General features: G+C 42.6%; 1 protein-coding gene across 2 annotated transcripts in view; it reads left to right on the forward strand.

The window, feature by feature from the left end:
• nup93 (nucleoporin 93) overlaps positions 1 to 7,555 on the forward strand; it is a 31,734-nt gene extending 24,179 nt beyond the window's left edge. For both annotated transcript variants that reach the window (XM_080505205.1, XM_080505206.1), the window contains 10 exons: positions 1,582 to 1,773; positions 1,847 to 1,973; positions 2,054 to 2,126; positions 3,402 to 3,446; positions 5,739 to 5,855; positions 5,970 to 6,088; positions 6,317 to 6,434; positions 6,563 to 6,646; positions 6,738 to 6,866; positions 7,360 to 7,555. In XM_080505205.1, coding sequence (XP_080361331.1) covers positions 1,582 to 1,773; positions 1,847 to 1,973; positions 2,054 to 2,126; positions 3,402 to 3,446; positions 5,739 to 5,855; positions 5,970 to 6,088; positions 6,317 to 6,434; positions 6,563 to 6,646; positions 6,738 to 6,866; positions 7,360 to 7,470 — 1,115 coding nt within the window. In that variant the 3' untranslated portion in view covers positions 7,471 to 7,555. The remainder of the gene's footprint in view (positions 1 to 1,581; positions 1,774 to 1,846; positions 1,974 to 2,053; positions 2,127 to 3,401; positions 3,447 to 5,738; positions 5,856 to 5,969; positions 6,089 to 6,316; positions 6,435 to 6,562; positions 6,647 to 6,737; positions 6,867 to 7,359) is intronic.
• The last annotated feature ends 6,784 nt before the right edge of the window (positions 7,556 to 14,339 follow it).

The raw sequence follows: 14,339 nt of genomic DNA on the forward strand, positions 1-14,339 counted from the left end.
GTTTGCCGGGGCGTTAGGTCCTTCCCTCCTGCAGACCGAGGAAAGTACAGTTCTCTCCCCTGGTGTCGCCTCCTCCGTGGGTCGAGCTGCTCCGTTCAGATAAGGCGGTGGCCTCTCTGTGCCCCCCCCCCCGACTACCACCACTACTACCACCACCATCATCTCCCACTCCTGCTGCTCGGTGGGAAATACAGCCCCGAAGCCTCATTCTGCTTTCTCTCCACTGCCTCGGTCGTCTGGCACAGTGTTCCTCCTTGTCCTCCATCTTGCTTCACAGCGGGACTCAAAGCCCCCCCCCCGGAAAACCTATCTTCATTTCTCGCACGTATTGCCGGCGCTCGCCAGCCTCGTCCGCTCCGTTTCCCCCGCCGCTCCGCTCTCCGCATCCCGTCCTCTGCTGTTTATCTTCCGTCACCCCCACCCCCCCCTCCTCCTCACACTTGCACAGCTGTCCCTGCATCCTCCCACTGATTTTTGTCCTCTTTCACATTCCCCCCCCCCCCTTTTTTTTTTCCCCCAGTGTGAATTTGTCCTTTCGCATTTCTTGTTTGCACTCTCGGCTGCAGCGAGCCGACCCCCCCCACCCCCCCACCCCCCCGAATCCCGCACGCCTATCTCTCCTCCTCCATCCTCTTTTTCTTCTCTTCATCGCCGCTCTTTCTCTTTCCCCTCTCTCCCTCCGTCTCTCACACTCTCTTTTTGAACTAAAACGCTGTAAGGCTGAGATAAGGCTATGAAATGGCTGACACAGTCCACCCTGTTCTCCTCCTCAAACTTTCAGCCAGCAAGAGGATTAAGAATTATAATTAAAAAGTAAACTCGATGACTAAGTACCTGTGCTCAAAATGTTTTCCAGTCTCCCCTCACATGTAGAATACGGTTGACGTGGCGCGTGTAGACCTCCGGCTGACCCAGACATGTGGCGGTTAAATACATTAAATTATTTTTCCCTAATCACCGGCGGCCTCGTTTTCCATCCGTCTTCTGTTGCGACTTCATCCAACTTCGGATTGCTGGAGCTGATCCCAGCTGACCATGGGTGAAGGCCAACAATCGGATGCGTTCACGACTACGAGTAACTTAGAGTCGCAAATCTACATCAAACACAGACTATAGGAGGAAACAGGAGTACCAGGAGAAGAATATGAATGTGTTTTGGGTTTTTTTTAATAATGGAGGGCTAATCACGATACCGCTGTATGGCCATTTAGTTTTTCTTCCTCGTCATGCTGTTTGATTTGAATTGATTGTACTTATCGCTCATAATAAATATTCAATTAAATATAGATATGATAAAAAAAAAAAAGCTCTATTTTGAACACAAACTTTGTCTTTTATATTCTTATTGTAGGTTTTAGACTTTTTTTTTAAAATATAATTGATTATTTTCAATATGAAAACTTTTTCAAAAGGCCGATCTTCCTCAATCTACGGGGAGAAGAAAGGTTGTGCAGGAGAGAGATCAGTATATTGTCTGACCAGGTCTTTTCTGCCCCCACCAGCATCTCCAAAGTAGTTTTTTCTATTCTGAATATTGTTTTTATTTTTAATTTTTCTCTCTTGCATGCATTTCTCTTACAGGCGAGTCCCATTTCTCTGCCAGCCAGCAGCCCTTCCTGTACTTCCAGGTGTTGTTCCTGACCGCTCAGTTTGAGGCGGCCATTGCGTTCTTGTTTCGCGTGGAGAGGCTCAGGAGTCACGCCGTGCACGTGGCGTTAGTCCTGTACGAGCTGCGGCTGCTGCTGAAGTCGTCCGGACAAAGCGCGCAGCTACGTGAGTACGCCGACTTCTATCCCACGGGGGGGGTTTAGTCAAGACCAGCCGCTAACGTCGTTTCCCTCCGCAGTGAGTCAGGAGCCCGGCGACCCTCCGATGGTGCGTCGCCTTAATTTCATAAGGCTGCTCATGCTGTACACTCGCAAGTTTGAGTCCACTGACCCGCGCGAGGCCCTGCAGTACTTCTACTTCCTGCGGTAAGCAATCAAACACTTCCATTTTAACTTGTCCATTTGTCCGTGGGTTCTCTGAATCGACTCGACGTGTCCTTTCACAGCAACGAGAAAGACAGCCAGGGAGAAAACATGTTCATGCGCTGTGTCAGCGAGCTCGTTATCGAGAGTCGGGAGGTGAGTGACCCACTTTCAATGAGTCAAATAAAAATCCACGAGCAGCCATTCACTTGGTATTAGCATGGCTTAATTCAGCACCAGGTGTACAGTGTACTAAATGATGATGATGATGGTGACTTTCCTGACGCCAGTGTATGTTTTATGTTTCTGCTCAAGTTGTGAAAGTAACTGTATTTTTCTGTGCTGTTAATGATTACAATTAATTACAACTAATAGTCAAAATATTGGTTTATTTGTAAGAAATTCTAAAAAGAAGTTAGTAGCAGGTAAAACCTAATTATTTTTATCCAAATGCACAACATAAAAACTGAATACATTTTACTACACACTTATAAAATAAGCTTCAGTGTAAAAGTTAAAACCGTTCCACATTATGTATAAACACTTAACAGATTGCTTTGTGTAAAGTAGAATTCAGTTTTTTATTTCTAATTGAGCCCCAAATGTTTTTGAGCAATTTGATCTTATGATGTTTAAAAAACACGTGTGTGTGTGTGTGTGTGTGTGTGTGTGTGTGTGTGTGTGTGTGTGTGTGTGTGTGTGTGTGTGTGTGTGTGTGTGTGTGTGTGTGTGTGTGTGTGTGTGTGTGTGTGTGTGTGTGTGTGTGTGTGTGTGTGTGTGTGTGTGTGTGTGTGTGTGTGTGTGTGTGTGTGTGAAAATAATCCTTTGAAATTTGATTAAATGCTTCGGTATTGACATATTGAAAAATATATTAATCACGACCATATATAATATTTATAACTGTAGAAAGAATTTTGATCTACATTGCAGTTTTGTTTTTTTGCAGTTGTCTGTAGTAAATGTCTTTCAAAAATCTCACATAGATTTTTTTTCTATATCTCAAATACACCTGTTATAGATCAACCACCTCACGGCACTTTTCATTCAAATAAAACCTCACAAAATAAATTAAACCGCCACGGAGGATTTCTGATCCGCTGGTTGGGAGTTAAAGGATAATAAGTGGGGGGGGGGGGGGGATTGAACACGGAGAGGCGTAATCAAAGTTGACATCAGACAGCAGATTAATCCACATGCTTATGAAGGTAGGAGGAATAGATCAGGAACATGTTTCCTCGTAAACCTAAAAAAAATCCCTGCCAAGAGGAGAGCGTGCACAGGCGGCAGGGAAGAGACGGGTGTATTAAACCTACCACCAGTGGAGATTGTTTTGTCAAATTTCACTGTATTTATTCCTGAGCTGCTTTACATATCGTGCAGGAGTACCTTTTGTCTGACATATTTAATATGGTATATGTGTCTTTTTTACAGTTTGACATGCTGTTGGGGAGATTAGAGAAAGACGGCAGCAGGAAGGTAGGAACATGGTGGTTGATTCTCCCACCTCCTCTTCCTCTCATCTCATTTTTTTTTTTGTGTGTGTGTGTTGTTTTTCCTCTCACCTGCCGACTCGCCGTCTCGCTCTCGCTCTTTCTCCGCTTTACATTTTCCCTCCGTCTCTGCCCGTCACTCATTCGCCTCTGCCGCCGTGTGGGGGGGGGGGTTCAGTCAGTCAGCCGTGGTCAGAAATTTCCTCTCTCTCCCTTCGACACGTCTCCTTCGTGTTCCCAAACACCCATTTACCAGCGCTCTGTTCGGCTGTCACGGATCAAAAAGCTCTTCATCAAGCTTCATTGTCGGCTTGTTTCTGCGGTTCCCTGACGTTCCCCGCGGCGCCCTGCGTGACGTGATGTTTTGAGGGGCCTTTCTTCCCCTAAAATTCACATCTCCGGCGTTGTCAGACGTGCGTGGGATGAAACGTGCAGACGCCTCGCAGCCCGTCGCTGAATATTGTACCTACATGCTGTCTAATCGACGGCTGCGGCTGTGCTATATTAAACCCCAGACTCACGGCAATGTTAAATATTTTCAATACATAATGAGACTTTCAGGAATCTTTTTTTTTGTTTTTATTTAATGTACTGCCGATGCCGTTTCCTCAACAGTCTGGAGACGCGTGTGAGGTCTCATTAATGTGGCGGTGCGAGAATCGCAGCGGCTTCTTACTCACCCTCTCACTGTGCAAACAACATCAGACGCCCACAACCACTGAACCGCCTCCTGTGATGCCCAATTAGCTTTGTAGGATGTCCTGCAACGCTCCCGAAGCCCACCTATATGGGCTCATGGATGTTTCGGGGTTCATCACTAAAATGCTCGCCCGGGTCAACAAGCAGCTATATGTGGAGGAAGCTCATGCTGGGCTGTACATGGCGTTACCCTCCATCTCTGAGGAAGTTGACCACCTTCTTCTGGCCATCACGGTCTTTGTTGGTGTTGGAGTTTTGCTGCCGGCCGCCGCCTTTCAGCACGTAGGCATGACGGGAGCCTTTGTGCCGCTCCTGAGGAGATATTCTTCAAACACTTCTTCCAGATCAGAGGAGGCAGGAAAGCATCTCTCTCTATTGTTTTTGTTTTTTGTATTTCTCCCATTGTGTTTGGTTTCTCGTTGCTAAGCACGTACAATCTCATCTCACCAACTGAAGTCTTGCACGTCGCTTGCTCGGGTGATCCAACACTAAAGTGTGCCCTCCCACCTCGTCCATGCCCCTTATTTCTGGAGTCCACCTCGCCCCGCTGACTCACTGCTCCTCCACTCCTGGAGTAGATGGCGTCTCTTCTTTCTGACCTTGGTCTCGGGGTAGTAACCCAAGACTGTCTCTCGCAGTCGACGTGTGGCCGACCATTGCCTTCGGCCTTGTTGACCTCGGCGCCCTCACACCAGTTAGTGCAGACCAAATTGTAAATAAGCCACAGTTTTCCATGGGGCCGTTTTTACACCGACATTTCTCTCGAGAAACACTGCAATAACCGGAGGTCATGGTTCCATGACGACGGGATATGACAGCGTGGTCACAGACTGGAAATATTCCGCTTTTTTGTTTACAGCATGATATCAGGTGGCGATGTGATACGAGATGTTTCTTAAGCGGTTGACGTTAATGTCTTTGTGCCTCGGGATTAGTCCTTCCAAACAACAGTGCTCTTTCTCTGTCAATATGAATGTTTATTGAATAATTGCTATTCATATTTGTAACTCTAATTTTTTGAATTGGGGTGAGTGCACAGTGCTTGGAAACATGATTTATCTCAGTCGAGTCGGGTGCTTTGTGATCTACATGTTGTGAAAACGGTAAATTTGTGTTATATTGTACGGCCGTAAGCGAGCGATTAAAGCTCCTCTGTATGAAGTGATTACTGAACCTGGATCCTCATCACTTATATTTTTTCTTGGCTGTGCGCACTAAAGTCACCTGCAGTCTCCTGCAACTGCTTCACACTGCATTCAGACTGTGCCAGAGTTGGACTGCAGCCGCTTTCGCATTTAGGTGCAGCCAAGATTTTATAGTTTTTCTGCCTTCACTCGCTTCAAACGCTCATGTAAGCCCTCCCGAACACGCGGCACCGCAGTATCTCGGGCTGCTGACATTGCTACTTCATGCTGCTACATGCGAATGCACCACGAGTTCTCTGTATACCAAAATCCTCACATTGTGTTTTTTTTACCCCCCTTCGATTGCTGGAATCGAACCAAACGGCCCAGAGAAGAGCTATTACCATCAGAAGTGCTCGGCTCTCAGGCTCACGCTGTCCATGTTCTATTTTCAGCCGGGAGTCATAGATAAGTTTGCCGGGGACACAAGAGCTATCATCAGTAAAGTGGCTCTGGAGGCTGAGAACAAGGGCCTCTTTGAGGAAGCGGTCAAACTCTACGAACTGGCCAAGGTGAGCACATCTTTCTCTCCATCGCTCTCTGTCTCGCTCTCTCTCTCTCTCTCTCCGCAGAGCCGCAGGTTTGAACCCTCTCACTTGCCCCTCTTTCTCATCATCACTGTGCAGAACCCCGATAAGGTTTTGGAGCTGATGAACAGGCTGTTGAGTCCGGTCATTGCTCAGGTCAGCGCGCCGCAGTCCAACAAGGAGAGGCTGAAAAACTCTGCAGTGGCCATCGCGGAGCGGTAAGGACCGCCAGCATCTTGCGCCGCTCGAAATCCAAGCCTCTCGTTTTAGAGGTCTCTTGCAGTCGCCATACCTGTTACCTTAAGCTTGTACTATGATTACGTTTTCAAATATTGTTTTTACATTATATTCCCTTCTGCGACTGTCCTGGATGAACAAAAATTACGACGTATGGAAGAATACAAGATGTCCAGATTTTAACGAAGTCACACTTTGTGTTATGATAGGTATCGCACTCAGGGAATAGCCGGAGATAAAACCATCGACGGCACTTTTTACCTGCTGTTGGACCTGATGACGTTCTTCGACGAGTATCACGCGGGCCACGTCGACAGAGCTTACGACGTGAGTGCAGCTCCCGTAGCTCGCCGGAAGTCAAAACCCGTATTCCAAGGAGAAAAAAACAGTGCCAACGATCACAACTGATGCACTTAAGTTTGGTCGCTGATGTCTGAAATGTGTGGGTGTGTCAGGTGATGGAGCGTCTGAAGCTGCTCCCTCTCAGTCAGGACGGCGTGGAGGAGCGAGTCGCTGCGTTCAGGAACTTCAGCGACGAGGTGCCGTTATCGGGCTACAGACTTGACATCAGAACGGATTTGCTCGGGCTTACACTTCGCCGGGTGTCTCACAAGTCGTCTGTCTCCACAGGTTCGTCACAACCTGTCTGAAGTACTGCTGGCGACCATGAACATCCTGTACACACAGTACAAACGCCTGAAGGGGGCGCCAGCAGGCACACCGGGCCGACCGCAGAGGACCATGGAGGACAGAGACATGGTGAGAAAAGTCTCAGCGGGATGCTTTTTCCCACCATTTCATTTAAAAAAAATTTTTAAAATCATGAAGAAAAAGAAGCTCAGATCAGCCAGAATCAGCTCATCATCCAAAATAACAAGACATTTTACAAGTGTCGGATCGCAATCATCAAAAATATTCAAATTACGACACAATAATTCAAAGAAGGCTTCATTTTTATTCTTGCATATTAACTTCAGTTTTCAGAGATTCTCACTTCGTGTTCTGTTAAACAGCTCCTACTAGTGGTCGCAGACAGTATATACTATGTATGTTGACATGTCAGTCCACAAAACAAAGACTGACTTTTCTTCTTCTTCTTCTTCGCTGCCTTCTTCTTCTTCTTCTTCTTCTTCTTCTTCTTCTTCGCTGCCTTCTTCTTCTTCTTCGCTGCCTTCTTCTTCTTCTTCTTCTTCTTCTTCTTCTTCGCTGCCTTCTTCTTCTTCTTCGCTGCCTTCTTCTTCTCCTCCAACAGCAACTGCGCAGCCAGGCCAGAGCTCTAATCACATTCGCTGGTATGATTCCCTACAACATGGCCGGAGACACCAACGCAAGACTGGTGCAGATGGAATTACTGATGAACTGAGACCACACACACACACACACACACACACACACACACACACACACACACACACACACACACACACACACACACACACACACACCCCTCACTCATCTGTCTGTCGTTTTTTTTATTCTGCGCAGGCGACTTTGTTCACCATCGTGTTTAACAGCTCACGTCGTTAATGCATCAGACTTTCGCTTGTTTTCGTTCTGCTTCGTTTCCCATTTTGTTGTTTCATGTTTGTACCTTGATTAATTTGGAATAAAAGAAATTACTTTTACGTTGTCTTTTTTTTAAATTTTGTTTTTATGTGTTTAACGTTCATCACATTTTTTTCCTCCCCTCATTTGCTTTTAAAGAAGTTTGACCTTTAACTGATTGGTATCCCATAATACCTGGTTCTGTTGCTTAAAGGTGCAGCATCTCACATCATGTCAATTTTGTGTTTTAGGTGGCAGCAGTAAGTCACTGAATCCCGGGTTGACATGAATAGGATTTCTCTGTTTGATTTTTAGATGATGGATTTTTCAGGCTGGTGTTTTAGCTTTTCAGCTGCGAAATTAAGAACCCGCACGTACAGCACAACACATAGAATCACTTGTTTTATCAGCTTTTGATAAAAGTTTTAAATTCAGAACAGAAATAAATACTGTACCTTTAAGGCTCAGGGGTGGGGTGGTTTTGACGGCATATATAAGTCACTGAATACTTTTAAATGGCCATTATATTGTATTTGTGATGCATTAAGAAGAAAAACAAATTTTCTTTTAGATGTAAAAATGAAAACAAGATAATATAAGTGTTTGAATTTAACTTAATATTTTACCTTAATCTTTTCAGTTTCAGATGCCAAAGGACAAAGCAACATGACAATAGTGACTTTTTATGTTCTTTAAATGTCATTTGGACACATGAGTGTGTTCTAAATGCCAACTTTATACTCTAAAATTATTTCTGCCTTCATAATTTGAATTTATTCTCACTTTTGAACTAATTCAGTCTCGGTTGTGCCCAAACGAGCAGTCGTTCTCCAAATGCAGGAAATTAATATTTCATCCTTTCCTAAATTGAATGCCTTAAATCTGTATCGTTTCCAGTGAATCCAACACTTTTACAGAAGTCCTCGCCGTTAATTAACCCAAAAGCTGCTCTGAACACAAACGTGTGTTCATCACCTCGTGCCAAAGATATGAGACGCACTAATTTGTCGTTTTAGTATCATTTTGCTTCAGTTTGTTGCACCTAATTTCACATGAATAAATAATGAAACGGCACTCAGACAGCTCAGTGCTCCAGTGGATTATTCATGAATACGTTCAGTTGTTGGAATCTGAAAATAAACTGCCGTTTCCACAATTTCAAAAGCAGCTATTGAGACGCTCTCGATCCATATGTCGTAACAACAGCTCCTCTCGAGATCACCGCGTATCTACAGAATTGAAGTATTGATTCAGGTCAACTACAAATTGTTTTTTGTTGTTTATTTTATCTCTCCTCGAGGGGGGTGCTCGAGAGTGAGATGAAATGTGATTGTTACGCGGGTTTAAAACGTGGCCGTGCTGTTTTTCCACAGGCGGCAGTGTGATATGTGTGACACTTCCTGTCCCCCCGGCAGATGGTTGACTGGCTCGAGATCAGCGTTCAGGGCTGGAGGGATATTTCTGTCTCTGGCCTGATCTCTGGGATAACAAAGTACTTGTTTGTTTGTTGGGGGGTTTTTTTTAGAGGGAGGAAAAATCTCTCATACCGTCAATCCAAAATCCCCAAACTTTGCCTCTTATCTGACACCGCTTGTCAAATGGTGAAAACCAAAAATCCACGTGTCCGTAATCCACCTGAGCTACGAGCAACCCGCTGGCTTCAGTTTTATTAACTTGAAATCAGCTGACGCTTGCTGGAAAGGGCGTCCCTCTGTCCCCGTGAGCCCAGTGGCCCACTCTGTCCTTCAGTCTGGCCTGAGAGAACACAGATGGAGGCTCATTCTGTCTTGGCCTGCTCTACATATTTAACCGAGACATTGGGTTCATCTGCGGCCGCCGACCGAGCTGAGCCAAGCACTATAGCGTTCATGCCGTTGTACGACACAACGCTGCAGCTTTTTTTTTTTTCCTTTTCTTTTTTAAGAGATATATGCTGCTCAGATTTGAGCATTGTGACAATGCATAGGGCATATTTGATTTAAATAACCACTTCCCAGTGGGGGAGAGTGATCCAAATGCTCTTATTAGAATTTTGTGACAGTCTATCTCAGACAGCACTGAGAATATTTGACATTCTCACGAGGGATAGTTCTTGCTGGTGCAACTTGAAATGACAGTTTAAGTGAAATTGGCCTTGTAACTGTAGCCTATTATTCACAGTTTGCAAGCTTTGTAAGGGTCATTTCATCCTTTGTTGGCTTCTGTGGTGATGGCAGTATGTCTGAGGATAACCACATTTTGATTTTGGAAAAAGAAAGAAACCAATATTGAGAATATTCAAATTAATCTTTTATGTAAAGATCGAAATTCAGTTATATCAAAGATATCTCTTTATAATCAACGACACAAATTCAGATTCCTTTTTCTTTGTTAATGAGGTTATCCAACATGCTTTGTTTTAACCAAATTGATCTGTTTTCATCAATGAATCCTATTGAAATAACCCAAAAACCTCATTAAAATTATGATTGAAGTCATTAAATCACAATTCAATAATACTAAAAAATAACATTCTGAATAACTACTGTTTGGTATTTTGTGGACAGATTAGATGCCTGCTCCTCCTCATTGACACACACACACACACACACACACACACGGTGTGCAAATAACACATTCAAAAACAGTGGATAAACTCACATTTTTCAATACAAAAAAACAATAACTCTAAACATTCCAGCCAGGCCATGTGCATCGAGTGTGCATTTCCGGGGGGGGGGGGGGGTTAAACATATTTCCCCACCCTAATGTCATTTTTCTGCAGATTTGTTGGTAGTTTTTTGCTTTATGTGAATTTCCGGACTTGTAAATGTCTTGATTTCTCGGCTCCATCACTGCACAGTCACACAACGAGAGTAAATTCCTGCTGCATTTCTATGTATGATGACGGGAACTCTGTCAACAATGCTGACTTCACAGGCCTTGTTTTATCACGTGTTGGTTTATTTGGGTAAAAACTGCTTTGTTTGTCATTTATCTGCAGAGTTATTTTTTGTTATTGAAATTTCGAAGTTCCCGTTTGACAACTTTCCGATGGTAACGTAAATGAAACATTGAAAAATATACATGTTAGAGACTGTTTGTTTGAATTGAAAATTGTTTTATTGTTTATTCTTTTATTTCTGTGATATTTGTGTTGTCTCTAACATCAGAAGCAGTGTGTGCGTGTGTGTGTGTGTGTGTGTGTTTGAAGACCTGCAGCAGCAGAAGAGCAGCCTCTCAGGTGTGTGTGCTGCAGCTGGTGTTGTGAATCAGGCCGATGACACACGCCTCCTATAACCCGGCTATTTCACAACACCAGGGTGGCCCCCCACCACTGCCAACCAGAAGACAACCCCCCCGCACAAGGCTGCAAGGAAACATGGATCCTCACGGCTACTGTCTGTAAAAATATATATATATATATTATATATATATTCCTGTGTAACTGTTATTTTGCATCTTTTCCAGTTATTTAATTTTATTTTTCATCAATCACCCAAACTAACCATTCACACAAATTTTACACACATCATCTACTTTAATATCCTTATTATGTTGTATATTTTCTAAATAAATCACATTGCCGACGTGTCATTTGGAGATTCATTTGGTTGGATTTTGGATTCAGTTTGTGATGGCATGGTGGATGAGTGATTAGGGTTTTTGTTTTGTGTGTGCAAATATTAAACTGAGCAGTCATTAGTTAAGAAAAATTCACCAGGGTTTTCCCACTGATGATGGTGATGGTGATTCTCTCTCACTAACTGAGCTGATGTGTTTATTTTAGCTGTAGTGCAGACTTCCTAATGTTTATCACAATATTTTTTTTTCCAGTTGTTTGCATCAATTTCTAATGAAAATCCCAACTTTTGTAATGCTGGCTTAAAATATCGAGTAAATATAATCTACAGCTGTGACTTTATGGGGTTTTTACACTAAAGCCGTGTAATAATTTCAGTCACATTTACATTTACATTGCATTTGATTGTAAAACATGCATTAATAGGGTTAAAAACTTTAATGTTCAAATTTAAAGTTATTATGGCACTATTTTACCGGTCGGCCCACTCGAGATGAAATTAGACCGTATGTGGCCTCTGAAACAAAATGTGTTTGACAGCCCTGCATCACAAGCTGAAATATGTGATGGAGTCTCATAAAGCCGGATGAAAGATGGATGAAAAATTATTCTTAAGGGTGTATTAAAACAAATAAACTGCATTTGTAGAGGACATCAGCACTTTTAAAAATAATAATATAAAGTGTCTTGACCTATCCTGTAACAAGAAGCAGAAGCAACAATTTTGTATGTGAAAAGTGTTTTGTCACAGATCAAGCATGTTTCAATGCAGCATTTAATAAAAAAGACAGTTTAATTTATTTAATTAACCATGTTTTCATTTCATGATCAAATCCCACTGTCTGTGCTGTGGGAACAATCGAATCTATTTCAAACAGGCATTTCTTTGGCTTGACTATAATGAATTATCTCTGCATGATGTTTGGTCTTGTGGCGGGTAGAAACAGACACGACGACATTTAAAAGTTAAAAATTGTGTAATGTCCTGTCATTGCAAACTGTCACTGCAGCATCATTTGCATAAAGGGGAAACAAGGTCAGGCGGCGTTTGAGAGGAGGCTGCACTGCAGTCTTCAGGGTTTGGACCTGAACGTTTTCCTGACTTTGCGGTCACACGTTTGGGTGCAGAATGATGTGACTGCTGAAACAACTCTGTGATTTCTCCACACATGTGATTTCATACAGAAATAGAGTTAATTTCTTTTTTTATTTTTGAAAATAAAACGGGAACATACAAACATATTCAAAAAGGAGGGGGGGAAAATCTATGTTTCAAAAAGGAGAAAGAAATATAATATTTTTATACTGTAGAAAGCTACATGTGCAATCTATGTGGACACACACACACACACACACACACACACACACACACACACACACACACACACACACACACACACACACACACAGAACATAAACTCAGTTGCCACGTTTCAGAAAACCTACTGACAAACACCAGTAGGTAAATTTAACTGACCGTTTCTTCCCAAATCAAGGAAGAAAATGATCTAAATATGAATTTACCAAATATGATCACTTGCCCTGTGAAGGGTTGCAAAAGGAGCAGGCTTGAAAAGGTTGCAATTGGAGGAAAAGGATCACATTTAATGCTAAAAGCTTTCGAAAATGTATCGAATACAGAAATCCAAACACATTTTCCCGAACACAGAAGATAATACTGTATTTCAAACCAAACACGTTTAAATCACATTTAAGGATTTCATGAAATGTGGAGGGTTTTTCTCCTGAGGTACAAAGTCTCAAATGTGCAAAGCTTTGTGCATCAAGCTGATGTTGATGAGAGCTCATCTAAACTCAGTCACATGTGAAACTATCACAGATTAACTGACATCTGCTGCAGAAAGCTCGCTTCAATCTACAAAACTGCTTCAAAAATGTTTGAAATGTTTATTACGGAGATAGAGATCCTATATTATTGTGATCATTTCTTATAAAACAAGCATTTTGTATATCAAAAGTTAAATAAACCTGTGACATCACCAGAACTTGGAGCTCTATTGATTTTTTTGGATTTTTTAAATTCTTTCACTTTAAAAAACAAAAACAAACTCCCAGAAATCTACATTCTACAAGCCTCATCAGATCCCCCCCATCAAAAGCAGATGGTTTTCCCGCAAAGATGAAATGATGTGAGAGTTTAGACGGCGGCCTGCGGGTGTGACGAGTTGGCACAGTGGGAGAGACAATGGCCCACTTATTACTTCCCCCCCTGGAGTCAATCCAGACTCCCACCATGAACCCAACATGGCAGAACCCCCATGTTGCTCTGACCCCTCCACACATCGTCGCCCTGCAACGTCTGCAGCTTTGATGGATGAAGGAAGAGATTACTGGCAGCTTTTTAGAAAACGAGTCTTGGCTTGATGTTTACTCAGCAGTATATTTTCTTTCTTTCTTTCTTTCTTTTTTTTTTTTACATCCAGTTTCATTATTGTGAGTTTTTCTTTAAAAACTGATGAAGTGAACTTGACAGAGCCTCAGTGACATCTAGTGGAGCCCGCTGGATATTTACTATAAGTTCAAGCATGGCGCACCTCGGAGCCTCGTTGAGTGTATTTATTAGTTTTAATTTGAATTCCTAAAAAAACAAACAAAAACAAAAAAATAGAGGATCAAAATTGAAACTAAATAATTACTAGGTATTGAACTAAAATACCATTTTACAACCTATATTATTTTTATTTCAACCAAAGTGAATGCTTTAAATCTATGGCTGCTTTTCAGAATCAATATCTTCATTTATACTTAATGATAAAATGTGAGTACGTTTGCTAACTTTGCAAACATGACATCATCACCACTGAGCATAACGTTATTGAGGACCATTGTAAATGTAATCTATTTACACTTATTTCTCACTTTACTCTCGTCTTGATAATCAGAACTGTAATTTTAGAGAGTTTGAACCTCCTGCAGCAGAACTCCTTCGCGTTGGAATAAATGGTGCGTTCAGGCGCAGGAGGCTCGTGGGAAACAGGAAACACAGCAGGTGTCTTTAATTGGAGATCAGCACGTGTTGAAAACCACAACAAGAGAGCATGCAGTCGTGCTGCATCTATTTCAATTTACACCTATATTTACCAATTCATTGTGTTTTTACAGGA

The sequence above is a fragment of the Blennius ocellaris genome (assembly GCF_963422515.1).
Source record: "Blennius ocellaris genome assembly, chromosome: 11".
NCBI classification, from domain to species: domain Eukaryota; kingdom Metazoa; phylum Chordata; class Actinopteri; order Blenniiformes; family Blenniidae; genus Blennius; species Blennius ocellaris.